This window comes from Podarcis raffonei, chromosome 11 (genome assembly GCF_027172205.1).
Source record: "Podarcis raffonei isolate rPodRaf1 chromosome 11, rPodRaf1.pri, whole genome shotgun sequence".
NCBI classification, from domain to species: Eukaryota; Metazoa; Chordata; class Lepidosauria; order Squamata; family Lacertidae; genus Podarcis; species Podarcis raffonei.
In genome coordinates, this window is record NC_070612.1 from 65,560,508 (window position 1) to 65,583,472 (window position 22,965).

At 43.9% G+C, this 22,965-nt stretch overlaps 1 protein-coding gene across 1 annotated transcript in view; it reads right to left on the reverse strand.

The window, feature by feature from the left end:
• The window catches only part of PGM5 (phosphoglucomutase 5), a 99,614-nt gene that overhangs the window by 60,980 nt on the left and 15,669 nt on the right, over window positions 1–22,965 (reverse strand). Inside the window, exons 2-6 of the mRNA XM_053408844.1 lie at window positions 16,437–16,599; window positions 15,317–15,463; window positions 14,320–14,445; window positions 12,681–12,871; window positions 4,913–5,067 (exon numbers count right to left, since the gene is read on the reverse strand). Of these exons, the coding sequence (XP_053264819.1) occupies window positions 4,913–5,067; window positions 12,681–12,871; window positions 14,320–14,445; window positions 15,317–15,463; window positions 16,437–16,599 (782 nt within the window). The remainder of the gene's footprint in view (window positions 1–4,912; window positions 5,068–12,680; window positions 12,872–14,319; window positions 14,446–15,316; window positions 15,464–16,436; window positions 16,600–22,965) is intronic.

Below are 22,965 nucleotides of genomic sequence, written 5' to 3' on the forward strand. Positions count from 1 at the left end.
AAACCAATTTATTATTCTCTAGATCTAATAATATTTGTTCCAATTTCTTTAAAAAAAAATCCATTTTATTTGTATTTGGCGCATAGACCATCACCACATTGAGTTTTTCTCCCTGATGATTAATTTGTACTCCTAGAATTCTTCCTTCCTCATCCTTACATATTAGGTTCCAATTTCTCCTTCACATAAATCACTACCCCTCTTTTTTTTTAGTATCTGAATTAATGAACTCTGTTCCCAACTTTTTATTTATTAAAATATGTTTGTGTTTTTTGGCTACATGTGTTTCTTGGCAACAAATCACATCAATGTTCTTTTTCTTTAAAACCTTCTCAATTTTATTTCTCTTAGACTTTTCATTCAAACCATTCACATTCCAGGACAAAAACTTAAGAGTCATTGCTATATTTAACTAATGTTCACTTTACCCTATTTTCCTGATTTATATTCTAGTACTTCTATTTCCAGTGATTTCTTTGTCTTCCTCCTCCTCCCCTTCCTCCGTCTCCACCTCCTCTCCGTCTTCCTCCACCTCTCTCCCTCTCCTCTCCATCCCCTCAGCCTCTCTTCCCTTTCTTCCTCTCTTCTCCTCCATGCTTATCTCTCTTCCTCCAGGTCATAGAATCATAGAGTTGGAAGAGACCACAATGGCCATCGAGTCCAACCCCCTGCCAAGCAGGAAACACCATCAGAGCACCCTGACATATGGTTGTCAAGCCTCTGCTTAAAGACCTCCAAAGAAGGAGACTCCACCACACTCCTTGGCAGCAAATTCCACTGTCGAACAGCTCTTACTGTCAGGAAGTTCTTCCTAATGTTTAGGTGGAATCTTCTTTCTTGTAGTTTGGATCCATTGCTCCGTGTCCGCTTCTCTGGCGCAGCAGAAAACAACCTTTCTCCCTTCTCTATGTGACACCTATATATATATATATATATATATATATATATATATATATATATATATATATATATATATATATATTCTTCTTTTCCAAGTTCCTTTTCATATCTTCTCAAAAACTTTTTCACTTCTTGCGTGTCTGTCAGTTTAAATCTTTTGTCCTTGTAATAGAAGGAAATTCCTTCTGGGAACTCCCATCTATACTGTATTACATTTCTTTTCAGGACACTTATTATTTGTCTGTATCCTTCCCTTTTGCGCAGGATCCTGATTGGAATTTCTTTAAAAATAAGAATTGGCTGGCCTCCAATCATTAATTTTTTTTGATAACTTGTTCTTAATATAGTGCTCTTCATTTCAATTTCACATCACTTCAATGAACACTTGAACAGAAAATACTTACAGTACTTCAAACCAGGACTGCAATGCTATTGCTAACTTTGGCATGCTGCAAACACTGGGGGTTTGTGACTAGACAATATTCACTGGAGGTGTTGAAATGTGCTGCTGCAGTGCTTACAGGTTGCCCTCCTGTTAAACCAAAGTACTGGCAGCAACATTTCCATGTGAGGAATGAAATTTTCAGAATTTGTAGCAAAGCTTCTTCGGATAAAATAGACAAGATGGGAGAATGTCTTATCTTTTCTTTCAAATATGAACAGAGCAAGATGGTTCCTCACATGCTTGTTCAGTCACTGTGACTGGTGCTTTACTCCAGTGAGAAGCTAGATTATTTGAGAACAGCCACCAGATGTAATGGAATATTTTGCAACCCATCGTATACACCCTGTGCGGGAAAGACCAGCACTGACATCTGGATATACCATATTTTTCGCCCTATAGGACGCACTGGCCCATAGGACGCACCTAGTTTTTTTGAGGGGGGAAATAAAGGGAAAAAAATTTAGCCCCCCCCCCCAGCCGCAGCTTCAGCGTGCCCCGCGCTCCGGGCAGCAGGCTGCTATCCGCAGCCTAGGGAGCCCTGCAGGAACTCCCGCAGGGCTCCCTAGGCTGTGGATATCTGCCTGAAGCACGGGGCGCTCTGCTTTAGCGCGCCTCGTGCTCCCAGCAGCAGGCTGCTATCCGCACCGACCCCTCTTGCTCTCCAAGCTTCAGCGAAAGCCTGCATTCGCCCCATAGGACGCACACAGATTTCCCCTTCATTTTTGGAGGGGAAAAAGTGCGTCCTATAGGGCGAAAAATACAGTAGATAAGCAGGGCATGCACAGATCTCCCTTCTTTTTATAGCCTAATGAAAACTGTTGCTGTATTATCTTAATTAAAAATATAAATAAATAAATCTGTCTTAGCTACATAACATTTTCAGAAACCAACATTTACAAAATCAATATGCAGTTTTAATTAAGTCAGAATATTTATAAACAAGTTGGAAAAACATAGTTGAATACAGCCATCACTGCTGAATGAGAATAATGGCACTTAAAATTCTTATCATTTATTTTTCTTTACAGTCCGGATTAAGAGAAACAGCCTACTGAGTCAACTAGTTATTTCATGTTCTACATCAATCTGCATTCATCCTCAGATGGTGATCTGATTTCCAAGTAACAGAAGTCACAATCCACACTGGGAAATTCCCTGTGTCAGTTTATTCTGCCAAATTAATCTGGAATTGACTTTTTTCTTTATAGACACTATTTGCAATTTACCATAAAAACCAAGTAAAGCCTAGAGTTTTGATCATAGGAGCATTTTGTTTGCCTAGGGTTGCATCCAACTGTGCCCTTCCATGAATGGAAGGAGTCTTCCTCCTCACAGGAGAGGGATTGATCTAGCAGAGGCCTCTGCTCACAGAAAGAGGTGATTGTCACCAGTTCCCCCTGCACCACCTTTCACACTGTTCTGGAGTAGAGTTACCAGATTTTTTTACATAAATCTGGGGACACTTTTCAAATAAATAAATAAATAAATAAATAAATAAATAAATAAATAAAATGATTATTTTTTTTTGGAAAAGATAAAAGATATTTAAAAAAATAAGAAAAAAGGCAACACCACAGATCAAAGTTTGCTTTAAAACTGAGCTTGGTTGATTAAAAAAACAACAACCCACCATGCAATGTATTAAATCCAGTGGAAGAAACACGCAGGTGCGTTCAAAAGAATCCGAACGCGGCTGGCGTGGCCCAAAGAGGAAAGGGGCATAAAGGGGAGGGATGAGCATGAGCATTGGGATGCCAAGCGCAGCGCGCTGCTCCTCTCTAGAAGCCCCGGTGCAAACTCACATAGCAGGATGCGTTGAAAGTGAGGTGTGGGGAATCAGCTGAAAAGCCGCCGCGGAACCATGGGCAATAAGCACGAACAGAGCTCTCCCCTTTCCTTCAGCAAACCACAGGCACACAACATGTACCCGCAACCGAGCGCCAACAAAACAATATGCACACCAGGCACACACGCTAAACACAATAGATTTTCCTGTTCTTTGTTGCGTTTGTCTGCCGCTAGTCCCCTTGCTTAGCGCATCTGCTTGCTGTGAGGTGACGTCGCTAGGAAGGAATTAGCAGGCAGACACGATCCTTTCCCCTTCTGTTGCTCAGCGCCGGCCGCGGCAGCATCACCTCGTAGTAAGCAGATGTGCTGAGCAAGGGGACTGGTGGCAGACAAATGCAACAAAGAGCAGGGAAATACCCAGCCCTCATGACAAGCGGAGGGGAATGGATTGTGTCCTTCCTGCTAATTCCTTCCTAGCTGCACTGCACGCAGGCTCCAGCCCACCCGGCTCAGCTTCCGGTGGCTAGGAGTGCAGCTGACAGCCGCCACCGCCTCCTCCTCCTCTCCATGCTCCGGTGCTGCTGCTGCGTCCAGGGAAGCCTGCCAGGGATGTGCAGGCAGCCGGAAAACATGCAGGTGGGAGGGAGAGGCGGGCTGGCAAGGGGGGGGGGAAGAACTTTTGCCTTCCTTTCCTCCCCCCCTTAAATTCCCCTCTCCTGAATCCAGTTAGCCACCTCCTTCCCCTCACGCGTGCTTCTTGTCCCTTCAGTGTTTTTCCTTCCCTCCCCACTTAAACTTCTCTCCTGCTTCCAGTTAGCCTATGGTTACCAGATTTTTTTCAATGAAGTCTGCTGGCTCCAGGCTGCTGAGACTGCCACTGCTGCTGCCACGTTTCCCGGGGACATTTAATAAAATCCGGGGACTTTCCGGGGATGGAATTTGTCTGGGGACATATTTGCAAATCTGGGGACTGTCCCTGGGAACCGGGGACATTTGGTAACCCTATTCTGGAGGGTTCACCGATCCTCTCAATTATATTTTAGGAGGGGCAAGAGTACCAGAGGAAATTTGCAAAAATTGCCTCCCCTCCACTTCTGTTAATATCAAAAAACCTTCTGTGGACAGAAGGACAAGACCTAGGCTTTTGCTTTGAGTTTTCACTTTTTTAAAAAAATGAGGCCCTCTGAATACCATGGGGGAAATGTTTATTAGACTACTGTTCAGAAGAAGGAAATAGCTGAAATATTGCAATAGAGCTGATCTGCACATCATTCCCACTACATTGCTGAGGTTAGTGTACATGTCTATAGATTCATATGAATCAAAAACAATTTTCAGCAAATAGACTTGTTCTGGGTAAAAGGAGCTGCAAAAAGGAAGGTTGTAACGATTTTCAGATACTTAGCCCAGTTCACCTGAGAGATGCTGGCCAACTGTTTTGATCAAGATTAACTTGTTCTGCCCATAAAACTACAGGCAGAAAACAGTCACAGCAGATCACATTTTTAAAATATATATATATATATATTCTTCCTTTTACATATATTTGCCAAATAAAATAAAAAAATCCAAATCACAATACTTCTTAAAATGAACCAACAATTTCAGGTTTTTAATAAGGGGGTACATCAATCCTTGTTTGGGATCCTATTTGAATATTTTGCTGTCTATACTGAAAGCTGTATCACTAATTAGCTGCTTTTGGTGTTACTGGCATTCTGGTGAATGATGCTGAAGTCTCTGAGGAATCAGTCACACTAGTGAATCTTATTGCCTTACCTGTCGAGTGCTGTGCTAGTAGGCATACTCCTACCAAACCCATGCACGGGCATCTGGCGGAAATAGGGAATGCAGGAGAGATTGGCAGCAATGATGGCCAATGAATCTGAAGGATTCACAAAAAAACCATTTTGACCTAGGATCATATAGCGGTCCTGGAAGAGAAAGAAAGTGTATTAGGGGTAGGGCAGAAAAAATAAGTAGAGAGGTTCATCCACAACTGTAAAATTGGTCATCTTCAAGCTGGGGGTCTTTCTACATTCCCTCACACACAATTCAGCAAAAGGGTGGCTCATAATTCTTCCTTGGCTCCAGTCTCATAGCACTGAGATACATGTACGTATATGCTTCCCATTAAAAAATAATATTTATATTGATTAGGCTTGACTAGGCTGTATTGTGTTTTTAATATTTGGTTGGGAGCTGCCCAGAGTGGCTGGGGAAACCAAGCCAGGTGGGCGGAGTATAAATAATAAGTTGTTGTTGTTTCCAAAACTCAGGGGAAATTCTAACTTGTTTGAATACATTTGGGGAACATTTTAAATCAGGGGAAACATGATTTATAATAAATTTTATATTTTATAACATTATACTGTCTCTTTCTCACCCTAAAACAAATCTTTTCTGGAGGGATCATGGTCTATTTATTGGCTCACATGGAGTTTGATTAAGATAAAAGGGCACTACCATTCTACACTAGAAAATCAGGAAAGAAATATATTTCACTAGCAACATTTTGCAGACCCAAGCACAGTGGGCCAGGAGTCACTGAGGGGAGGGGTTTGGAAGTGTAGAAGCAGAAAATGGCTGACACCAGCTTGGGATCAAAACATTATTGATTACAGGTGTAAGTTGGTTTTGGCATAGGCATTGGATATGTATCCTGAATCAGCCAACACAACTGCTGGCTGTTAACTCCGTCAGGGTCAATCCTGGAGTTAAGCCTCCCCCCTTGACACAAATCAAATCCTGCCAGGTCACCATTTGAAATCTTCTACTGCCCACTAGCCCCGTCTGGGCTTTCAGACAGAACTCTACCCCTGGACTTCTTTACTGGGGTACCCTGAATTTTAATCCTGAATCTGGGGGTGGGACACCAACCCACCTCCTAGCTTTTGAGTAAGGATCAAAACCAACGCCTTTTTCCACCAATGTTGTGACAGTTGCTATGAGAAAGGTAAATCCTCCAGACAGGCCCAATTTGTCTGCAGGCAAATTCCTCCCTGGCCCCAAAGATGGCAACCGAGTAATTCTACAGCAAGGCCAGACATGTGTGCTGCCCTCTTACCTCCAGGCAGAGCCACAACATACAAGGTGGGCAGGTGGGGTGCCCCAGTGGCGTAAGTGACCAAAGACTGGCTCTGCCAGGTCTGTCGTCAAAGCACTGCCCCACCCACCAGGGCCTGGATTGGTCTGCTTGAATTTTGAAGGCAATTCCGTCAGCCCCTGTGGCTGGCTGAGGCCAACCGAGATGTCAACCTGCTGCACAGGCAAGTCTTTTTATCACCACCACCACCACCCTCAGCTCTCCAGGAGCTGCGCTGGGCTGCTTGGAAACAGTAAACGGTCTTTATCTGTGAGACAGATTTTGAAATTAGACCCTTACTCAAACTTGCTACTCAAGAGTGGGGCTATCGACTGTTTCCTTTATACCTGCTTGAACCATGTAGTGAAAGGGGAGAACTCCCGGCACTTCTTGCCTATCAGATCCTGCCCTGGGAATCTTCCATCCACCAAGCAGGAAGTCTTTCCAGGCAGATCAACCCAGAAGGGAAAGGATCAGAAGCTAGATGAGGAGAGTTTGCGGAAATAAAACCCCTGCGTCCAGTCACGCTTCCCTTGCGTGGCTCTGCTTGGGAGCTGACCTGGCAGGAGAGCAGAGTAGCAGCGGTCCTGTGTCCGTGTGAGATGAGGGATAAATCAAGTCCAGAGACAGTTCGGTTCTTATCTCTAGAAGCGTTTATTTACAAGCCATAAATCAGTCTCATTCCATCGGAACTTGGAGGCATTCTCAGCCGTGCTCCAAAAGCACACACGCAGCCTCTGAGCTGAGCTGCGTCTCAGTCAGAATCGAAAGCAAGTCTGAAAGCAGACACACGCTGTGACTCACTTCTCTGCGACAAGCTCCTCCTCCCAGATAAAGGACACCACGGAGTTTTAACCCTGTCAGTTCCAAACTCCACACCCCCTCTTGTCCTGCATCTGGGGACAGTAGCCAACAATGCTTTCCCCATACACAGACCCTCACAGAACTCCTCGTGCTTCTGGAAGGTTAATGGTTTTGTGAAACCATCAGCGAGGTTCTTGGTTGAGGGACAGTATTTCAGAGCAACTAGCCCCTCATGAACGCTCTGACATACATTCCGGAACCGTATGTCCAAATGTTTGGTCCTCGCCTTAAATTGCCCTGTCTCAGCCAATTTGAGGCATGGTTGATTGTCTTCATGCACCACAACGGGCAGACAATTCTCTCCACAGATTTCCTCGACCAAACACACATAGAACTCCAGTTCTCTGCAAACCTCTGATAGCGCACTGAACTCAGCTTCAGTAGATGAAAGCGCTATGAGACTTTGCTTCCGGGACCTCCACCCAATCACTGAGTCCCCAAACTTCACCACTAGGCCTGACACTGATTTGCGGTCCTCAAGGTTAGCCCAATCCGAATCCACCCAGGCGGTCAGCTTGACATCGCCCTCAGCTGACATCTTGAGGCAAAAGTCTTTGGTATCTTGCAGGTAACGTAGCACCCGCTTAATACCATTCCAGGCCTGCACACTAGGACTTGAAGCCTCTCTACTGAGCAGATTGACAGCAAACGCTATGTCTGGTCTGCTCCACTGCGACAGGTACAACAGACTACCCAGAGCTGACTGAAAGAGTTCAGTATTTTTGAACACCACGCGTTCTACTTGCTGACACTCCTTCACGTATCCAGCCTCCATGGGAGATCTGGCACCTGCACAATCAGACATCCTGAACTTCTCGAGCAACTGTTCAATCTTACCTTTCTGGCGAAGCAAAAAGCTTCCATCACTTGCTCTTGAGATCTCTACGCCTAGATAGGACTTGACATCTCCAAGTTGCTTCAGCTTGAACCGCTTTCCAAGCTCCTTAGCAAACTTCTCTACCTGTTCACCTGTCCGTGCCATGAGCAAGATGTCATCAACAAACACCTGAGCCACTTGCTGTTGCAAGCCTGAATCTCTAATGTAAAGACAACTGTCTGCAAGAGATCTCTTAAAACCTAGCTCTTCTAAGGCTTCATGTAGGCACATATTCCAATTCCTGGCAGATTGGCGTAATCCATAGATGGATTTGTGCAACCGCCACACGACGCCTGGCTCACTGACTTCAAACCCTGGAGGAGGAAGCATGTACAACTCCTCCTGGAGATCTGAGTTCAGGTAGGCGACATCTACATCAAAATGGTTCACCTTCCAACCTCTCTGTGCTGCTATCGCCAAAAGCGTTCTCAAAGTCTCCGCCCTTGAGGTCGGCGAATATACCTCTGTGAAGTGGACACCCCTTCTCTGTGTGAATCCACGGGCCACTAATCTTGCTTTGTACTGTGGTTCTCCTGCTTCTGTGGGTTTAAGTCGATAAACCCATCTGCAGCCTACAGCTTGCTGGTTAGCCGGCAGCTGTGTGAGTGAGAACACTCCAAGAGACTCCATTGAGTTCATCTCCTTCTGCATCGCCTCATGCCATTTGCTGGCTTCTTCCCAAGGCAACTTCTGAACATCCTCAAAGGATTCAGGTTCACATCTAGCCACACCAACCCAGACACTCGTGGCTTCATACCTTTCAGGTGGCTTCCCTTTGGTTGATCTTGCTGATCTCCTCAGCGTGAATTCTGGAACTGCGCCTGATTCACCTGGATCAACCCTACTATCCTCTGTGGCAGAAACATCCCCCTCTGACCTGCTGCGCCGTTTAGGGCGAACAGCTGGTTCTGCTGGCGAGGATGGTTCACTCCTTAGCTCAGACTTGACAGAGACCTGTGGAGGGGTCCTGGGACTCCCTTTTGGAGATACACGAAGCCTCTCCCTTGGAGATCCCGGCTCTGGACTCTGTGGCTGTGGACTGTGCACCTCAGCAACAGGTTCAGCCTCGTCCTCCTCCTCTTCCTCATCTGAGTCTAACAGAACATCTGGATTCCCGTGAAGACGCTTCCACCCACTCTGCTCGCAAAACTCAGCACTGCCGCTAATAAGCAGCTTGGACTGGTTGCCAGTAGGGTATGCAAAGCGCCACGCCTTTGAACCCGGCTCATAGCCTACAAAGATCATCTTCCTAGACCTTGGCTCACCCTTTCTACGCATGGCCTTTGGAATGAGAACCCAAGCCGTAGACCCAAAAGTGCGCAGGAAATGCACTTTTGGTTGCTTCCCATGAAGCAGAAAGTACGGTGTGTCTCCTACACTTGAATTGAACACCCTGTTCTGCAGAAAACATGCTGTCTTATAACTCTCAGCCCAAAAGCGCTGTGGCAAACCCGAGTCTGCCAACATAGCATTCGCTGATTCCTGTAGTGTGCAAAATTTTCTCTCTGCAACCCCATTCTGTTGCGGAGAGTGGGGGGCCGTCAGTCGATGACTGATACCCTTCTGCCTGAAAAACGATTGCAGCGCAGAACCTGTGAACTCCCCCCCCGATCAGATTGAAAGGAAATCACCTTGGTAGAGAACCGTAGCTCTACCGCTGTGATCCAATCCCTGATCAGTGCAGCTGCCTCTGACTTCTGTTTAAGCGAAAAGACCCAAGCATGTCTCGAAAAATCGTCAACCAGAACCAGAACCCATTTAGATCCTGCTAAAGAAGGTGTCGGCATGGGCCCTGACAAATCTGCATGCACAAGTTCAAAGGGTTTACTGGTTCTCCTCTCAGACCTGGGGTATGTGCATGTTGTGACCTTTGATTGCTTACAGGCTTGACAATCTAGGTATTTGTCACATGCTTTGAACCTACATCCAATTGTGTTGCCTGTGGCTTTCCTCACATATGACCACCCTACGTGCCCAAATCTCCTGTGCCATAAGTGTATACAATCATGGTGTGGTGGGACATTAGCACACTGCCCTTGGGCGTCTTCAATGGACTCTCCACTAGCCCCATTTTCCACCAGCCCCATTTTCCCACCAGCCCCATTTTCAATGGGCATCTCCACCAGAAAGAGCCTGTCTTTTCTCTCGACACTGTAGATCTTCTTCCCATCCCTGTAGAAGGAACACAAATTGTTAGAGAACAGAACATCGAACCCAGCAGCCATAAGAGCTGGCACACTTAAAAGAGAGTGGGCAAGCTCTGGAACCACATAAGCTTGCACCCAATGATCTATAAAAGAACAGTAAAGAAACCCAGATTCAGTCAGTGGTCTTTGAGACCCATCTGCTAAGGTGACATAACGTCCAGTTTTAACTGTCTTGCAGTTCCTCAGGAGCCCTTTAGAGGTCACTAGGCAATGCGACGCTCCCGAATCGACAACAAGAGATAAAGAGTGTCTCTGGCTGTTTTTCAAAGATGCCGTGGCGTTGCTCGCACTCCCATCGGTTGCCATGGCCACAGCCTCCCCCCGACTGAGGCTTTTGCCTTTTCTCAGAGACACCATCGCAGCTGTGAGGTGATAAGACGCCTTGTCTTTGTTTTTCTCCTGGCCCGCTGCTTTCCCACGTCTTTGCTGGGAACTGGCCTTGGGAACCTGCTTTGTTGACATTCCACGCCGGCCGGTGTCCTCGGCAGCCTGGGCCTCTAGCGGATGCTTCCCAGCGCTGTTGGACGTCGTCTCAAAGCACAAACAACTTTCAGAGCCTTTGGCTTTCTCAGAGCTCTTGGAATGGCCTGCCTGGCCTGCCCCCCCACTCCTTCTTGGGGTGCGGCCTGTGCCCTCTTTCACAGCTCTCAGCCTCTCTCCAGCACACAGTCCATCACACAGACGTGTCGAAGCATTGCAACAGCCTTCCAACACAGTCCCAGCCCCCACTGGGCTTTCTGGGCGTCCCTCAGCCCCTTCTGGGCTTCCAGCCCCCTCTGGTCTGGCTCTCACTTCGGCCTGAGGCTTGCTCCCTTGGCCCTCGGCTTCCTCCCGGCCCTTGGCTCCTGCTGAGCTTTCGCACAGACTCCTCAGCACCTGCCAGGCGGCCTGAGCCGATTTAACGCCCTCCAGGTGGGGCAACAGCAAAGCGTCCACACTTGCTTTCAACATGCTGAGCTCTCTCTGCTCTCTCTCACTCAGCAGAGCAGTAGCTTGCATGGGTGGGGCCGGCTCCTTCTGGACTGGACTCCAGAGCCCTGTGGCCACAAACCACCCCCTTGCTCTTCTTGACCAGGCCTCCCAGTTGGCCCCATTCAGTCTCTCACCGGGGTAGCTCTCTTGGCTCTGCTGTGCCTGTGCAGCAGCCATTCTCCTCCCCCCGGGGCTTCAGCGTACTCACACTGCCAGCAAGCTGGACTCTAGAAGCAGCCGTCCCTCTTGGCTCTTGGCTCCGCTCTCCAGCATCTCCCACTGCCCTTCCTGGCAGGAGATCACAGCAACTCACCGCTGGCAGCCTTCTCCCTTCTCACACTTGTCAGGAAACACGTACGACCATAACCTTTGCGGAAATAAAACCCCTGCGTCCAGTCACGCTTCCCTTGCGTGGCTCTGCTTGGGAGCTGACCTGGCAGGAGAGCAGAGTAGCAGCGGTCCTGTGTCCGTGTGAGATGAGGGATAAATCAAGTCCAGAGACAGTTCGGTTCTTATCTCTAGAAGCGTTTATTTACAAGCCATAAATCAGTCTCATTCCATCGGAACTTGGAGGCATTCTCAGCCGTGCTCCAAAAGCACACACGCAGCCTCTGAGCTGAGCTGCGTCTCAGTCAGAATCGAAAGCAAGTCTGAAAGCAGACACACGCTGTGACTCACTTCTCTGCGACAAGCTCCTCCTCCCAGATAAAGGACACCATGGAGTTTTAACCCTGTCAGTTCCAAACTCCACAGAGAGTGGGAGCAATAATTGGATTGAAGAAGCCATTCCAGTTTCACTACTCTGTCCCCTGAAATGGAGATGCAACCTAGAGGGAATAGAACTGCGCCCTTCAAAGAGGAGATGAAAGTGTGCCCCCAAAGTAGCATTTTGAAATACTCTTCGCCTCCAAAGTATCTTTCTGTTTTAAAGTAATATTTGTACAAGCTTGCATTTATTTAGTTCCTCCATTAAATAAAAGACTTTGTGGTTGCAGTACATGTTCGAAACTGTAAGCCTCACTGAATTTAACATCTATGTACCATATTGGCCCAAATATAAGCCGCACCCGCAAATAAGCCACAACTTTAAAATTCATGGGGTGGGGGGAAACAATACCTCGGCTGCTTCTGGGTGGGGGAGTCATGCCGCTTTGCTGGTAGTGTAAGGTCGCGGATATAAGCCACACTTTAATTTTTCACGGTCAGAATTTTGGGGGAAACGTGCAGGTTATATTCAGGCCAATATGAAATATTATTTTTCATTTCCAGCAGCATGAGAGCTGGTTGATAGTTTTCACTTGTGACCTTGTGACCTTTCTGTAAGCAATTAAAGTTGAATTGATTCAACACTGAGTAATCTTTGAAAAACTGAGCTGCTCATAAACAGCAGAGGAATTTTCAAGGGCATAGCTGGTAGCTAGATCTTCAGTTTCTCCCACATTTTTAAATAGGCATTTATTTGAAAGTCCCTCTGTGAATGTCAAAGTTGAACAAATAAAGACAACTCTTAAACTACCAAATCTGATCTTACACAATACGTACTCCATCAGCATCAAAAGCAGCTCCAAAGCCATACTCTCCTCCTTTCATTGCCTCCAACAAAGAAGTGGCGTATGTCAGGTTCGGGTCAGGATACTGGCCACCAAAATCCTCCAAAGGAACACAGTCAACTGCAGAATTAGCAGGAGCTCCTAATTCATCACACAGGATTCTCCGGACATAGGGACCCATCACTACAAAAAGAATTGTTTTCCAATTTAGGGACCATCTTTTAATTAATGTCCAAATAGAACACCCACCATTTTGACCAAACAGAAATGGGATGAATTTATATTAAACAGGACATCATAAACTTCACTACAAGTTATGACAGAGGCTTCAGAAAAAAGAGGACAGTTTTCTGTTGAATGAGAAATATTCTCAATCTGAAAGGGAGCACTGGAATATCACAAAGCACAGAAATCCAGTTGTGCTCAACTTGTCTAACAATTCTACTAAATAACCCTTTTGATAGCATTCAAATCCCTTCTTCATAAGAAGCCATTTATCTCTATTCAGATAAACAAATGCCAAAGCAAAACGAGCAGAAAGTCACATGATGCAGTCTTAATAGAGTGTTTGTGGAAAAGTACGTGTTTAAAAGTGCCTGTACATTACAGTCATATGAGAAAGCTTTGACACTGGATAACCAGGCCAGCAATTATGTACCTTCCATAGCCGGCATAGTCAAGTAAGAAAACTTCACCAGAGTGTCTGAATCTGCAGTTATTGAAGGCAATATTTCACACATGAACCTGGGGTTCCCGGAAACTCTCTGTTTTAAGAACTGCCCTTATTCCATAACATTAGAGTTTTGTGGAACGAGACAAAAAATACATTGTCTCATTCCATTTTTATACCCAGGGCAAAGCTATGGAGTTTATTAATACAATATGACCTGTCCCTTCCTATGACTGTTCTTTATCAGGGCCAACTCAATTCAATCTTAAATTTTCATCTGAAGAAATATCCTATCTTTACATAAAGTTCCTTTCACTCAGACTTGTCTCTGACATAGGAGATTTCTCAGTCTCCGTCTTCACCCAAACCACGGGGATAAGAATACTGAGCTATGTTGTAAAGAAGGGGTAGTCAACCTTTTTATATCTGCCTCCCACTAATGCATCTTTCTTGATGGTAAAATTTCCTTACCACCCACCAGTGCTCGATGGAAGGAGGATTCAGTTTGTGCTGTAGAACTTTCTACTGCCCACCTAGAATCCTGAAACGCCAACTAGTGGGCAGTAGGGACCAGGTTGACAACCCCTGTTGTAAAGCTTACTTGGATAATATATTTGAAACATTTTGAACACTGTACTTGTAACATTAACAGTGCAATCCTGTTTGTTTTCTCAGAAGTAAGTCCCAATGGGTGGTATTCAATTCAGTTTTACTCAGAGTAGACCCATGTATCATGAAAGAACATGAGTTAGGCCCATTAATTTCAATAGATCTAATCAGAGTAAACATTAGTTGAATACCACCCAATGTGTTTAATGTGTTTATTCTAGTGAGCATTGTTTAGGATTGCTGTATAAATTATTACTGCATAGCAACTACTTAGCTATCATGCTCATGTTTGAAACAACATTTTATTTTCATTATATTAGCATTTTACATGTATAAAAATGGGCCTCCTTACCTCCATTCATGGCATCAATTCTGATCTTAAGTTGATTTGGCCCTGTTAGCAACCCTCTGATGGCACTGAAGTCAAAGACAGTCCGTAGAAGATTGAGGTAGACTTCCACTGAATCTATTATTTCAACTGTGCAAATAAAGGTCCAAGAAATATCTAGTTAGTGTATGTTGTCTTTCAGCAACTGAAAATAGATGGCACAGAAACTTTGGGGCCTAATCCCTCTACAATGCCTCAAGCAAATACAGCAGCCAAGTGCCCACAAAAATACTCCTGTTATTGTGGGGTGATGTCAGATGCCTCCTATTGTCAATATTCTAGATATTCTAGGCGTAAGCAAAAATCCTATTTGCGAAGTGAAGGCTAAGCAAGGTGCCATAATCAAGGAGGATACCCAAGAGATAGGACCACAGGCAAGGGTAAATTGGGCAGTCGTATTGTCTAGAGATGAAGTGACACCCATGTTCCAGCAAAAAATCATTTATTTATAAGTATCACAAGCCAGCCAACATTTATTACTGCTGTCCTGTTGATTTCCATAGTGAAGTTAAGCACATGTTCATGTCTTTCCCATCATATTAAATTGGATTTGGTGCTTAATTCTGGCTGGATCGTATTTATATCTGTTAGAAATGTCCATGCTCCCTTTTCAAAAATGTTGCCCACTATTTAAAATAGAACAAAATAATAACAGCAACAACAAATAAAAATAGCAGTTGTTTTAAAAGCAAACAAACAATTGATTTAGAAACCTAAAGTAATAAAAACAAAAACCTACCATAATCAAAACTGAGTAGAATGTAGCCTGTGAAACATTGACTCCAAAATGGCATAATAAGGTGTATCAAAGATTTCCTGAAACCCTCAAACGGTCCTAGGGGAAAAGCCCTCCTAAAGATTGGAATGGACAATCTAACTTCATTGTAAGAGCTGAGCAGCTGGGAGACATTATATTCACATGACAACATGGAGACCAAAGCTATGAAACAGAATACAATACCACGGAAAGGCTTGAATTTGTTCTCCAAATCAAATTCTTGTCTTCCTAGCCGAGATAAGTCAATTCTCAGGTCCGAACAAATGGCATATTCTTCAAGGGTTTTGCTGATCTGGTAGATTTTGTCAGAAACAACATCAGGAGCTGGTCCTGCAATTATAAATGCCTACATTTATAAAGTCAGTACAGTATAGGTAGTTTGAACACACTCAGAAAATATGCTCAGGATCAGAGTATTGATTTGGTATAGTGTTAAACTGAGAAACAATGCAAGCTTAAAATAGTGTCACACATATCAGCAGTACATGAAAGTTATATTGTAGATGTTTGTAGCCTACAGAATGCTTCCTTTTATCATTGTCTTGAATTCTAATGGGTCAACAGCCTAAGTCTCTGGCCTTTGATCTCCTAAGAAATGTAATTAAGCCCTTTGAATTTGGTGAATAATAGTTAATTTTCCTAGTCTACTACATGGAACTAAAAAGAAGAAAATACAAGTGCATTCAAAGAAGCTTTGACCCCAAAACTAATACCCCAATTCAGTGAGATAAAGCCACATGCACACAAAGCCTCTCATACACTAAACTGACACGCATGCATATATCTGCTGGCGTAGCAAAATCGATTTGAGCCCTATGGAACGAAATGGATGTTTCTATTGATGCAAATGAGAATATGCACTCATATTCAGGACTACATGAAACTGAACTGCCAGAAAAAGAAGGGTATATGTTTGATAAATAAATGTCATACAATTTTCTATGGGCTTGCACAACACCCTACATGACCAAGTAGGGTGACCATCCAAAGGACTTCCGTGTATATAAAAATGAGACTTCATACTAGTAGGTTTCAAACGACACCAGATTGTGCAAAAGACAATAATAATGGCATGTATAAAATATCTAAAAAGAAGTTGGCAAAGCCTCCAGGACATTTGATCACTGAGCACCTGTTGGTTTCTCTAGGATACAACCCACTAAAATAACTGAATCTATTAAAATCTTAGACTGCTTAGAAAAATATAGAAACAGTATTTTTGAATTTTTAGACAAGTATAAAAGTCTATTTTCAATCTGCTTTCTTCAAAACAATTGATAACATAAATCTTAAAATTACATACCTCCATTGGCAACATTAAACTTAACTCCAAATTCTCCTCCAGGTCCTCCAGGGCAGTGACTAGCAGTCAGAATAATCCCACCGGCTGCTTTGATCTTTCTGATAACGCAAGAAACAGCAGGGGTGGATAAGATGCCATTCTGACCAATAACCAATCTTCCAATCTAGACAAGCCAGATAAAAAGAACAAGATCACATTTTGTTGGCATGGGGTTGAGTTACTGAGTGATGCTCAATGATACCAAACAAACATAACGAAAAAACAGTGCCATCTATAAGTTCAGTATACAAATTATTTTATTTAAATTATTTATTAATTAAAAGATTTCTGTATTACCCTTCACCAAAAATGGTCACAGGGCAGCTAACAAAAATAAAGTAATACGAGCAACAAGTGGCAGGAAAAGGGGCGTAATGGGCTTCTATGCGCTTTGTCATTGACCTCTGTCATAAGACTTAATGAACAGCAATATTAAAATGATTCTCATGTTACTTAATTAACATAATCATAAAAATGATTTCTGCAACAAAAAATGTATTTTTTAAAACCCTGGAATCTAAAAGAATATAATGTTGGGGTGAGACATAACTTCAGCGAGGAGATAATTCTGCAGATTATAACTTTTGTAGATATATTATATTATTATATAGTAGATATAATTGTATGAACATTTTTACAAAATTGAAATCAGAAAATGTGCAGATTGAGAATCATGTCCTAAATTATAAGATTAAAAGATATGGTAACTAGAAAAGAGTTATTGCAACCTAGCATTGTCTAGAATGATGTGATGCAAGAGCCAGGGTGGCATAAGCAGATCTGGGAAGTGTCAGAGATAATTGTTGCCTCTTCATTGCTTTTAGAATAAGATGTTTTTATTCAACTTATTCAAACATTTATTTGAGTGTACTCATTTCAGTAAACTATAGCTTGGCCATTTTTTAATAAGATGCTTCTAACCTAAAAGCAATTCTTTACCTTAGCATTAGCAATTATTGATGCTTTATTTACTTCAAAAGAACAGATGCCTAACCACAAAGTGAACTTTACAAGAACTTTGCAAGTACACATGATGTAGCTACACGGTTGGAACATGAACACGTATCTATGCACACATCTATGCCTGTTGGTTAAACAAACATACAGTGCTATTGCCTGTTGGTTAAACACTTGTCTTCATCAAGTAAGGAAGTGGCTTGAATTTAACATACAGTGGATAGGAGCATAGAAATTAGGGTAGCTTGTGGTCTGCAATAAAAATGTTCTGCTGATATGTCAATAAAGTTATCTAGGGGGCGTGTGACCATATTTGTACAATGATTAGTAAGGGAAATGGGATGTTATTATGCTAATTAAACAAACAAGATACGCTGGGGACTTTCTATGCCTTTTCTGTAAGGGAGGGGGAGAATGAACTTCGAGACTTTAAATATTTGTATAATTTCCTGATTCTGTGTGCCTCCTCTGACACTTTCTGTAACCAGGTCACCCGCTTGCAAGCATAATAAAGCTTTCCTAATTCACCAACTTGTCCAAGGTCATTTTATTAAGGATCCAGAAGACTCAAAGTCTTGATGGACCATTTTTCATATCTAACAGGAAGCCAGAGTCCAAATCCCTACTCAGCCATAACACCATAATATGGTTTAAAGCATGCCATGACAGCAGCCACAATGCAGGAAATGACTTCGACTGGGTCTCAAACCCTTTGGTGAGTTAGGGACTTCCCCTCCATGTGAAGACAGGCTTTGTCGGATTGAGGAACAAGACAAATAGAGGCTCCAACCTCTGCTGCCTTGCGGCTATACTTATTCATGAGAAAGGAGTAAACCCTGAGGAAGAACCTGTACCTGCTGCCTTACAAGACATCTTTGGGAGAAGAAAGGGCTCACGGAAGAACTCCGACCAAACCTAAGAGGAGGCATGTAGTGGTGATAGGGGATTCCCTACTGAGGGGAACAGAAGCAGTGATCTGTGGGCCTGACAAGATGTCTTGGGAAGTGTGCTGTCTCCCCGGGGCTAAGATCCAAGATGTAACTGAACGACTGCAAGGAATCATAAAACCCACTGACAAATACCCCTTCCTCTTGGTTCATATGGGAACCAATGACACTGCAAGCAATAGCCTCCAGAAGATCAAAAGAGACTACGAGGCTCTGGGCAGGAAATTGAAGCAATTAAATGCACAAATTGTCATCTCATCTGCCCTCCCAGTTGAACGACGTGGCCCAGGGAGAGAGGGGAAAATAGTGGACGTGAACAGCTGGCTTCGCAAATGGTGTAAACAGGAACGGTTTGGATTCTTAGATCACGGACTGCAGTTTCTTGAAGATGGACTTCTGGCAAGTGATGGGCTGCACCTCACAACGGTTGGGAGGAATGTTTTTGCCAAAAATCTCAGAAACCTCATCATGAGGGCTTTAAACTGACTAATGTGGGGGAGACAGTGCTCCTGAAGGTAGGAGTCTATCAATTGATGAAGATGATCATCCAAATGTCATAGACCAAATGGAGCAAACAGCATGCAGACCTAGTGGTGGGAGGAAAAAATCCTTAAATAAGAGACACGGGGGAATGATTAATGGAGTTCAATGTCTGTACACTAATGCGCAAAGCATGGGAAATAAACAAGATGAGCTTGAGCTCTTGGTACAGCAAACTAAATATGACATAATAGGCATCATTGAAACCTGGTGGGATAAGTCCCACGATTGGAATGTAATAATGGAGGGATACAATCTATTTCAGAGAAACAGACCAGACAAGAAAGGAGGAGGAGTGGCGTTATATGTCAGGGATGTGTATACCTGTGAAGAGATCCAAGATTTAGAACCTCAAAGCCAAAGTGAGAGCATTTGGGTCAAAATTAAGGGAGAGAAGAATAACAGTGACCTCATTGTGGGAGTTTACTATAGATCCCCAAGCCAAACGGAGGACATAGATGATGCCTTCCTGGAACAGATGGCCAAGCATGCAAAAGGAAGGGAGATAGTAGTAATGGGGGACTTCAATTACCCGGATATTTGTTGGATGTCAAACTCAGCCAAGAGCATAAGGTCAAACAGATTCCTCACTGGCCTTGCAGACAACTTAATTGTCCAGAAAGTGGGAGAAGCAACAAGAGGAACAGCCATTTTAGATCTGGTCCCAACCAATGTTGATGACCTGGTTAGTGGGGTAGAAGTGGAAGGATCATTAGGCGCGAGTGATCATGCTCTTCTGAAGTTTACTATACAGCGGAAAGGAGCAGCCAAGCATACTAGGACTCAATTTCTTGACTTTAAGAAAGCCGACTTCATAAAACTTAGGGAAGTGCTGGGTGAGATCCCATGGACAGTAATACTAAAAGGAAAGGGAGTTCATAATGGCTGGGAGTTTGTTAAGAGGGAGATAGTAAAAGCACAAATTCAGGCAATACCAATGAGACGGAAACATGGAAGGTGCCTAAAGAAGCCAGGGTGGGTATCTAAAGAACTTTTAACTGAGTTAGGATTAAAAAAGGATGTGTACAAAAAATGGAAAAGGGGGGAAACCACCAAAGAGGAATTCAAACAAATAGCCAGCACGTGTAGACACAAAGTCAGAAAAGCTAAAGCACAGAATGAACTCAGGCTTGCTAGAGAGGTTAAAAGCAACAAAAAAGGCTTTTATGGGTATGTTCGTAGCAAAAGGAAGAACAAAGAAGCAGTGGGGTCACTCAGAGGAGAAGATGGTGAAATGCAAACAGGGGACACAGAAAGGGCTGAACTCCTCAATGCCTTCTTTGCCTCAGTCTTCTCCGATAAAGAAAACAATGCCCGACCTGAAGAATTTGGAGCAAATGATTCAGCAGAGGAAACACAGCCCAGAATAACTAAGGAGATAGTACAAGAATACTTGGCTAGTCTAGATGTATTCAAGTCTCCAGGGCCAGATGAACTGCATCCAAGAGTATTAAGAGAACTGGCAGATGTGATCTCAGAACCACTGGCAGTCATCTTTGAGAATTCCTGGAGAACAGGCGAAGTCCCGGCAGACTGGAGGAGGGCAAATGTTGTCCCTATTTTCAAAAAGGGGGAAAGAGAGGACCCAAATAATTACCGCCCAGTCAGTCTGACATCAATACCAGGGAAGATTCTGGAGCAGATCATTAAGCAAACAGTCTGTGAGCACCTAGAAAGGAATGCTGTGATCACCAATAGTCAGCATGAATTTCTGAAAAATAAGTCATGTCAGACTAACCTGATCTCGTTTTTTGACAGAATTACAAGCCTGGTAGATGAAGGGAACGCAGTAGATGTAGCCTACCTTGATCTCAGCAAGGCATTTGACAAGGTGCCCCATGATATTCTTGTAAAGAAGCTGGTAAAATGCGGTCTTGACTATGCTACCACTCAGTGGATTTATAACTGGCTGACTGACCGAACCCAAAAGGTGCTCATCAATGGTTCCTCTTCATCCTGGAGAAGAGTGACTAGTGGGGTGCCACAGGGTTCTGTCTTGGGCCTGGTCTTATTCAACATCTTTAGCAATGACTTGGATGATGGACTCAAGGGCATCCTGATCAAATTTGCAGATGACACCAAACTGGGAGGGGTGGCTAACACCCCAGAGGACAGGATCACACTTCAAAACGACCTTGACAGATTAGAGAACTGGGCCAAAACAAACAAGATGAATTTTAACAGGGAGAAATATAAAGTATTGCACTTGGGCAAAAAAATGAGAGGCACAAATACAAGATGGGTGACACCTGGCTTGAGAGCACTACATGTGAAAAGGATCTAGGAGTCTTGGTTGACCACAAACTTGACATGAACCAACAGTGTGACGCGGCAGCTAAAAAAGCCAATGCAATTCTGGGCTGCATCAATAGGCGTATAGCATCTAGATCAAGGGAAGTAATAGTGCCACTGTATTCTGCTCTGGTCAGACCTCACCTGGAGTACTGTGTCCAGTTCTGGGCACCACAGTTCAAGAAGGACACTGACAAACTGGAACGTGTCCAGAGGAGGGCAACCAAAATGGTCAAAGGCCTGGAAACGATGCCTTATGAGGAACGGCTAAGGGAGCTGGGAATGTTTAGCCTGGAGAAGAGGAGGTTAAGGGGTGATATGATAGCCATGTTCAAATATATAAAAGGATGTCACATAGAGGAGGGAGAAAGGTTGTTTTCTGCTGCTCCAGAGAAGCGGACATGGAGCAATGGATCCAAACTACAAGAAAGAAGATTCCACCTAAACATTAGGAAGAACTTCCTGACAGTAAGAGCTGTTCGACAGTGGAATTTGCTGCCAAGGAGTGTGGTGGAGTCTCCATCTTTGGAGGTCTTTAAGCAGAGGCTTGACAACCATATGTCAGGAGTGCTCTGATGGTGTTTCCTGCTTGGCAGGCGGTTGGACTTGATGGCCCTTGTGGTCTCTTCCAACTCTGTGATTCTATGATTCTAGGAGTCAACCCTACACAAATCCAAGTCCCCAAGACAGGTAGATCGTGTCTCATACACCTCCTTCCAACAACTCCTGCAGCTAAGCTTTCCTATCAGTGAGGCTGAGAGAGGGGTCTGGCCAGTCCAGGACCTCCATAACACTGCCCAGGCTTGCACTCCAGGGAGGTCACTTCAGTGCTGCTAATACAGCAAAAAGAACACGGGGGACAGCAGTCACAAGTTACTAGCCTCTGCAGCCGCAGCAGGCACTGTGATTCTCCTGTGCTTTGACTTCATTCCATTGTTTTTTGAGACAGATGCCAGCAACTCTGATTCAGTAAGGAAGATGTGCAAAAAGAGTTGATATGTATGAGGTTTGCGTCCACATTTTAGCGCTTATCTGGGCCACCCAAAGCTACTAATTTTGCAGTAAGACTAGAACTGGCCAGAAATTTTCTGTCATCGAGTGGTCATCCAATCTCAAATAGTTTTTTTAAGAAGAAATGCTACTAAAATCAATCTATCATTACAAAAATGTACCAGTAAATTAAATTGCAACACTAATTTACATCCTTTCTTAATACAGCCATTTATTAGTTTATGTAGCGCTCTAAAGTACAGATATTCAGCTAAGAGCCTGACATTATTAAGAAAAATCTGCTGTCAGCTATCCTGGTCAATAACATAACAACACTAAAGTTAATGAGAAAGAACTTATCCCATGTGGTATGCACAAAAAACTGCGCAGCCAAACTCTGTATGGCTAGATTGGCAATCCAAGAGTCCTGGTTAGGCCCCATTAACTTTTCAACTACATTGGTACCTCGGGTTAAGTACTTAATTCGTTCCGGAGGTCCGTTCTGAACCTGAAACTGTTCTTAACATGAAGCACCACTTTAGCTAATGGGGCCTCCTGCTGCCGCCGCGCTGCCAGAGCCCGATTTCGATTTCTGTTCTTATGCTGAAGCAAAGTTCTTAACCTGAAGCACTATTTCTGGGTTAGTGGAGTGTGTAATCTGAAGCGTATGTAACCTGAAGCGTATGTAACCCGAGGTACCACTGTACATGGAAGTATACAGGTAGCAATGAATGGAAATCTGGGAGTCTCCATGAAGATGAAGA